The following is an 8,370-nucleotide window of genomic DNA, read 5'->3' as shown; positions in this document are numbered from 1 at the left end:
TTTGTAACAAAATATTTTAGAGTGGAGTAATTTTGTATTTAAAATACTCAAAATACTTTCGCCTTGAATAAAAAACAAAAATAATACATATTCTTATAATATTGGATGTAACAATAAATAATGTTTTAAGGCTCCTGTCCCTAGGGTTTTTCCCCCCTTTTTTTCAGTTGAAAACAGTTGAGCGCAGAGCTCCAAAGACTTTAGACAGTGAACAAGTTAAAGGAGTAGTAAAGGGAAAATGCATGTTTCGAGAGTTTAACATGTTTTTGAAAGATTTTTCAAGATGCCCATCCACATCCATTGTATGACCAAAACGGTGGTAGAGCAATTATCAGACTTTCTCAAAAGTCCAATTTTGTCAACGTTTTGATCTGAACCATTGTATATGATCATAAATACCTGGGTGTCACTCTGGATCCGACCTTGAACTTTAAGAAGCATATTAAAAAACTAGCCAACTCGCTGAAGTTCAACATGGCAAACTATCGCCACATAAGGAGCTCTCTGACACTGGATGCATCAAGCACATACCTGAATGCAATGATACTCTCCCACCTCTCTTATTGTATGTCAAGCTGGTCTCAGGCAGGCAAAACAACAAAAAGACCTCTTGAGTCACTATATAAAAATGCTCTCAAAATACATGACAAGAAATCACGATACTATCACCACTGTAATATCCTTTACAAATATAATATGCTAAACTTTGAAAATCTGATCATGTACTCAAATGTCTGTCTCATGTTTAAAATCATCCATAATGCTGCTCCTCCCCCCCTGAGAAAGTTTGTAACACTCAGCTCTGAATTAATGACTCGAGCCACCAGGTCAACAACTCAGAGGGCGTGCAGGATCCCACAACGTAAGACTGCTTTTGGTCAATCATCCTTCATCTTCACGGCCATAAAACAGTGGAACAGCCTTCCAAAAGAACTCACAACATCAACAAGCTTTCAAAGCTTCTCTCGCCTCGCAAAGCAGTGGATACTCGCTCAGCAAAGCTGCGCGCACCTGTAGTCGCACCTGTAGTCAAGTGTGTGTGTGTGTGTGTGGCACATATGTATGGGGGCTGTACTTAGGGTTTGTTTTTTAAGGGTCTGGGGAGGTTGGGATGTGGGTATAGGGATGAGTGAAATCTCTGCTACATAACTTTTTTGTATTCCTTCTATGTATGTAACTTTCCTACTGTGTACTATTTGCCCCGCTATTTTAAGACTGTATATTTATTTGCCCAGGGACTGCGGGTGGAAATTAGCTGTTTAGCTATAACCTTGTACAGTGCATCTCTCCCTATTCTATAGGATAAATGTCTACTGTACCTTGTCCCTGTCTTAAAAATAAATAAAATCAATCAATCATAAGTAACCTTAAAACAGGGCTAAACATGCGTTTTCCCTTTACTAGTCCTTTAACTAGCTAGCTATCTTGCTGCTGTTTAGCTACCTAGACCGTTGGTGGACAGTGAACCGCGCAGCTCTCAGAACTGGAGTATCTGAACTGGAGAGAATTTCTTCATTGAAAGAAGAGCAAAGAATGGCAATGATGGCTATTGTCGATGGAACAGATGTACTTGTTTCCTGTGATAGATGGTGATAGACAGATGGTTCATCCAATCATCTGCCAAGTAGTGCCAGCCCGTTTCTAAACAGTTTCCAATGGAGAGTTCCCAGATGCTTGTGTTTAACAAACCATCTGGCACGTGGGGTTAATCTACCAGAGATGAGGTGAAAATTATGCTGATTTTGATGATGACGGCGATGACCATGACGACGATGACAGTTACATGGGACACTACCTCACTCATAGTCCCCACACAACTACACAGTCCCTCCGGGGTTCATTAAATACCCATTCTAACCAAACACTTCTCTACTTCCTTCTTTCCCTCGCCTCCAGCTGCTGCTGTCATAGTTCTGTCACAGCAGGAGAAACATCAGTTCCGCTCGTTTGAATCATCATAAAGTTCCCTAAGAACAAAAGGAGTAATGTAGTGTGCACTAGGAACGGCTGGGTTAACCTCATTATTTATAATCATATTTTGGTAGGCATCTTTGACCATACAAGACAATACAGAGTCCTCAGCGCTGAGTGGGCTCATGCTACATTGAACATGCTAAGAAGAGTGCTTGGTGTCAACGCTAGCTCCCCATAGGTTCAGTAAGATAGCCTAAGATGTTCCGCCTGTCACTTTGTGATGATGTTGACGGCCAGACAAGTTCCACTTCAACAGCAATGATGACAGCTTACACATGGGAGCGTTCTGGGGTACTCCACTGCCAGACAGGAGGAGGTCAAGCAAACGCTATTATGGTTGTCAATTTCTCAAAATGGCTGCCACTAGTATCCTCCAAAGCTTACCTTCGGGATCAGTTGGGTTTTTGCCACATTAAGACAACATTTGGCAAAAATCATTAAATGTTTCTCCTCGGGCTGGTGAACCTCCTGAGCGGGTCTGTTTTTCTTCACAGAGCCCAGCGGAGACTAGAGATGGCTGCGTAGATAGGGTCCGGAGCCGGGCCACCTCCGAGCCAGCAGTCTGACGGGTGACCTCATCCTGTGTTGATTTAGCACCACGTCAAGCTAAAACACACAGTTTGGGGGTTAACTAATGGGGAAGTGGCTTGGAATTAGGTCTGGGACCATGGGGACCAGAATCAAACAGAACTCTGGGTGGTTTGTTTGCATTCGTCAGGTCACTTGAGCATCCAAATAAACTGAAATTGTGCTTTTTAGACAAATGACTGTACTTTATAACAACGTCCCTCCTGCTAACGCAGTCCAAAAGGCTCATTAACAGTTATATGTTTCTTGGTCTGTTTTGACAGGTCCTGATAGAGCCATGGATAACAGCAGCGTGGGATGGCTGGGGGACTCCAACACTTCTCTCCTGAGCACCGCCGCGTCCTGCGGCAGGGTGAGGGACCAGGCCTCCCGTGTCACGCTGTACGCCTTCTTCACGGCGGGCATCGTCTGCACGGTGGTGGGCAACTTCCTGGTCGTGCTCGCCATCGCCTACTTCAAGCAGCTGCGGTCGCCCACCAACTTGTTCGTCATGTCTCTGGCGGTGGCGGACAGCCTGGTGGGCGTGATGGTGATGCCCTACAGCATGGTGCGAACCGTGGAGGGCTGCTGGCGCTTCGGGGCGCTCTTCTGCCAGCTCCACTCCAGCCTGGACGTCATGCTCTGCACCGCCTCCATATTCCACCTCAGCTGCATCGCCTTCGACCGCTACTACGCCGTCTGCAACCCGCTCGTCTACTCCCTGAAGATGTCTCCGAGCCGAGTGGCCACACTGGTGGCGGTCTGCTGGGCGGTGCCCATCCTCATCTCCTTCGGCCCGATCCTGCTGGGTCTCCAGATGGCTGGTGTGGACATCCCCCTGCCCCCAGACGCATGCGTCTTCCTGGTCAACCGCGTCTACGCCGTCATGGCCTCACTGGTGGCTTTCTACCTGCCCATGGCCATCATGCTGGTTGCCTACTGGAAGATCTACAAGGCAGCCCGGCGCCAGGCCATGCAGATCAGCGCCATGGAGAGCCAGGTGGCGGCTGAAGTGGGCAAGGACTCCAGCAAGAAGCAGAGGCAACGCCATGCCATGAGGAGGGAGAGGAAGGCGGCTAAGACCCTGGGCATCATCATGGGGGTCTTCCTCCTGTTCTGGCTGCCTTTCTTCACGGTCAACATCGTGGACCCCTTCGTTGACTATAGTACGGCCACGGACGTCTGGGACGTGTTCCTCTGGCTGGGCTACATCAACTCCTCCCTCAATCCCTTCCTCTACGGCTTCTTCAACCGCTCTTTCCGCAGAGCCTTCCTCATGATCATGGGCTGTAGGATTTGTCTGCCCGGGTCAACGCCGGCGATAGACCTTTCGAACTCCAGGAAAGAGGGCAATGAACGCACTGACAACCAATAGGAGGAACAGTGTTTGAAGGGATAGTTCACCTAAAGTAGAGTACATATCAATACCTAACATTAACGTATCCCTGTTTTCAATGTATATTTCATCAAGCAAGCCAAAACACCTATTATCCAGAGTACATATTTACTAGAATTTCCACTGTTCACTATTCACAGTGTACTGAAGGACAAGGTATACTATTATTCTAAGAGACCATGCTGGCCTTGTTTTGTGAGGGAGTTTCACCTGCCAACAATGAAAAATCATGACACATCAACACTGAGAGAGACATACACAAGTACTGTGACATAATTAATAAATGCGGTGCGGTGTAAAAATTTGAATACTCCCCAAATAAATGTTGTTCTAGCTTGATGACGTGAAGTGAAATGTCAGGTTTACTTTTCTTTTTCGTTCCAGAATAAATGCAGTCATGCCTGCGTCCTGAAAGGTTGCTACCGTTGATTTGATATGTTCTGTGGGGGCTAACAGGTACGGAATAATATAGGCCACTCAAACTTAAGTTTGACTTGCTTTGCATAGTCTCTTATAATGACAATGCACAATGTGTCACAGCATAGAGCTCCCCCTGACCACACACCAAGCATGTTGATTAAAGTAGAAGGTTCCACAGCGTATTAACAGGCTTCGGAGTGTTGGCGTTAAGAGAACGGTGGTGTCCCAGATCACCTTTTATGACTTGACTTTGTTTTGTGACAATATATTTGTAATATCTTCCCCTGTCAAAAGAGTTCCTATTCCACATTATGATTGTTGTAGGAAGGCAGTGCCTGAGCATAATTGCTAGGCTAGATTGCTTTTCTGGACATGTTTGTTGGAGGAAATAGTTGGGTTGGAAATAGAATGTGAAATATGGTTGTTTTGATTAAATGGTGCTTATGAAATGATTACTGTCTGTAGCTGGGCATACCGGGTCAAGTACTGGCACCAGCCTGTCCAGCCATGGCCAGTAAGAATAATACGAGAGAATGGACCTCAGAACACTGCCAGAGAGAGAGAGAGAGAGAGAGAGAGAGAGAGAGGAAGTGAGAGAGTGAGAGGTTTAATTGTGTTAACAATCGGAGTGATAGGACAGAGGGAAGGAAGTATATTGGGATGAGGATGTCCCTGGTGGCCTGCTTTGTATATGAAGCTGACCAGGGTCAGGAAGGTGAGACCGTGTGACCCAGGAAGAGAGGAAACAGACATAATCAAGACACGGACAGTAGCTCAGAAACAAAGCATCCACTGGGACATGTGTGAGGTATTTATGGCTTCCAGTAGGATTGTGAAGTAGATAGAAAGTACAGCTTTAATCATGGCTTTGCCCTGCTGACTGCTCTGTGTTTACCACTGCAGAGAGGCAAGCCACACACACACACACACACACACACACACACACACACACACACACTATGAATGAAAATCTTATTTGGTTTAGTTTAGATTTCAAGAACACGCTGAGTGGTCGGTCAAGCTGGTTTCAAACAAAGACAATAGGTTTATTCTGATGTTACGTTTTGCAAAGCGGACTCTGAGTCAGAGTGAGGGACTCGAGAGTGATATCTTATAATGTGAGAAAGGAAGTGACATGCAGTTTCAGGATGAAGAGGACAGGGAAGTGATGTCACACAGAAACAAAAGTTTTAACGTTCGTTTAATCCACTTCATTTTGGAATCAACTTTCAACAAATACTCAAGATCTCCGTTTTCCATGTTCATTGATGCTAGCTAGATCGCTAAAGTAGGTAATGTGATTGACAGGTGACGTGAATGACTTTTAAGCATTTTGACAAATGACAGATTTGGTTACATTTCGACTGATGACGACATTATTCGCGGTTTTGTATGTGTGGGCTAATTTTTTGATTTTTCATTCGGTCTTTATTTCCGTAAGCCAGAATCATTTTACCTGGCCTACAATGTTAAGTGAATGACAAGCTAGTAAGACAGCTGTCAACGGACCGTGACGTGGGCTGTATTTTCATGAGGACTGTAGGGGGAGACGAAGCACTACCAAAACGCTAAATACGGATGAAAATGAAGCGATATGGCAGAATACAAGATGCATTTAAGTCAAAAACAGTCTGAAAGTAGATTTGTGTACCCTCTTTCACTGAAAGAAGGCGCAAAAAAGCAATTTGTAAGCCAGGCTTACCCTGGCTTATAGGAGCAATCGCCACTGTTCATAATTTAAGCAGAATGATCAGAAATCAAGCAGAAACATACATTCTCACAGTGGAGTTTCAAAGGTCTCATCGTTAAGAGGTATAGACACTTAAAACAACAGTATAGGGCTTGGGAAAATGTAGTCCCAGACACGACCATCTTGTTTCTACACAGGTGTATCTTTTTGTCTGATTGGCTCTACTGCATAGAATCCTATGCAATCAGAGTATAGATACACCTGTGTAGAAACAAGATGGTCGTGTCTGGGACTACATTTTCCCAAGCCCTATTGCCATGTCGGCTACTAAACAACCTCATTAACTCATGCATATCCAAGGCGTGGCTTTCCTGGACATCACACCCAGCACCCCGAGGCAGCACACAGCCTGCTTAAAAGCAGGGTTGGGAAGGTTACTTTTAAAAAGCAATCTCTTACAGTTACAAGTTACTTGTGAAAAATTGTAGTCAGTAACGTAATCCGATTACCACAATTTAAAAGTAAAGTAAGGGATTACTTTCAGTTACTTTTGGATTACTTTAAATAAAATGTACTGTATTTCACCAGATATAAAATGTAATGTGTATTTCACCAGAAATCCTACATTATTTATTATTTTTCTGTGTTCTAGAGCTGACAACATAGCTAAACAGCAGTTGTCCATCGCCCGCCCAGTTAGAGCAAGTTTTAATGCCAAGAGGTTAGGGTGCGTGTCATCTTGCCTTGGCTAGTTAATTGCAGTCTGCAAAACACGACACTCGTTGCTAATGTAGCTAACGTAAGTTGTAAACGTCGGAGCCAGCTCTAAACTCCAGGTCTAATGCATTCTAAGCAACTGTGATTGACGCTATTCAGCTATACAGCTTGCCAGTGGACACACACACAGCCTTATATATTATGGATAAAGCACCCACTGACCAGTTTTCCCAGGCAGTTAGTTATAGCTCTTGAATAATGGTGCATTCGTTTATAACTGGGAGGTGGCAAATTGCGACTTGCTACTAGGAATGCTTAAATAAAACGCTGCATGAACTCGCACTTCCTCGTCGCAATTTCGGATATGTTTCTCAGCCCCCAGTTGCCGGCTGATGTCAATATCATATCATATCATCATCGTATCATTCGCTATAGCTCGAATGCACACAGGTCGGAGGTAGGTATTTTGCCACTTGCGACTTGCCACCTCCGACCACAAACGAACGCACCATAACACCGACAGGCACTATTGAGTGAAAATAATCTGAATGGGCGCTTGGGTCTGGTTTTCTGGTTGAACATTAGTGTTATACTGTAGAAGCTTTCTACTAGCTAGTTTAGCTGTCAGTGGAAGTAAGGTTAACGTTAGCTACCCTAACGTTTGACATGAGCTAACGTTAACTTACCTGCAAATGCTTTTTCAGGTTTGACGTTGAGTCCTTGGCCATCGAGAGGGTTTTGTTGGCTGGGAGGCATAGTTTACACTGTGCTGTAATATTGTTGTGGTTCTCTGACAGGTAAATAAGAAAATGCTGGTATTTCCAGGATTTTAATGCACATTGCGATATTTCTGCCATGATGCCTGTGCTGCTCGCTGTCTGTCTGGCAGCTGTGGTTCAACGAGCACATCAGTGGGAATCTTGTTGGTGCGCTGCGTGCAATTGGTATTAGCCTACTACTTCTTTTTTTTTTTTTTTTTTAAAGCTATTTTGTAAAACTGATGAGGAGGCGAGGGGTGATTGTAATCATGCCTGTAATCCCCGTTAATAAGCAAATGTAACTGTAATCTAGATTACATATTTTAAATTGTACTGTTACGAACTTCGGAGAGGGATTTCTCAGCTAAATTGATTTAGCAGTACTAGCATACAAATAAGCATATCTTCTTCAACTATTTTCAGATTTCAATGCATGAGACCTCATTTGAAAGCTTACAATATGCACTTTCATGATCTGTAAAAAAGTGAAAAATGACCTTGCCCTATTTTGAAGACCAAATCACCAGCGGCTGTCACAATTTAGTCACCTCATTCACTGAACAACTGGCAAATCTTGCAGAACAACACATTATATAATACTTGGTATTTTTGTCTTTCTACATGTCTCTAATTTATATTTAAGTAGTAGGTAGCTTAATGATATCACTCTATAGGGCTTGGGAAAATGTAGTCCCAGACACGACCATCTTGTTTCTACACAGGTGTATCTATTCTCTGATTGCATAGGATTTTATGCAGTAGAGCTAATCAGACAAATAGATACACCTGTGTAGAAACAAGATGGTCGTGTCTGGGACTACATTTCCCAAGCCCTATAGACAAACATA

General features: G+C 44.0%; 1 protein-coding gene across 1 annotated transcript; it reads left to right on the top strand.

Annotated features, from left to right (window-relative positions):
* Positions 1–2,839: 2,839 nt before the first annotated feature.
* LOC311322190 (5-hydroxytryptamine receptor 4) lies at positions 2,840–3,916 on the top strand (the record flags this gene model as incomplete). The annotated part of the gene is made up of 1 exon (XM_084454233.1): positions 2,840–3,916. One exon carries the CDS (start codon positions 2,840–2,842, stop codon positions 3,914–3,916), a length of 1,077 nt encoding a protein of 358 aa, XP_084310359.1.
* Positions 3,917–8,370: the final 4,454 nt, after the last annotated feature.

This window comes from Borostomias antarcticus (genome assembly GCF_949987555.1).
Source record: "Borostomias antarcticus genome assembly, chromosome: 20".
Classification (NCBI taxonomy): domain Eukaryota; kingdom Metazoa; phylum Chordata; class Actinopteri; order Stomiiformes; family Stomiidae; genus Borostomias; species Borostomias antarcticus.
This window is presented reverse-complemented; position numbering and strand designations above follow the sequence as displayed.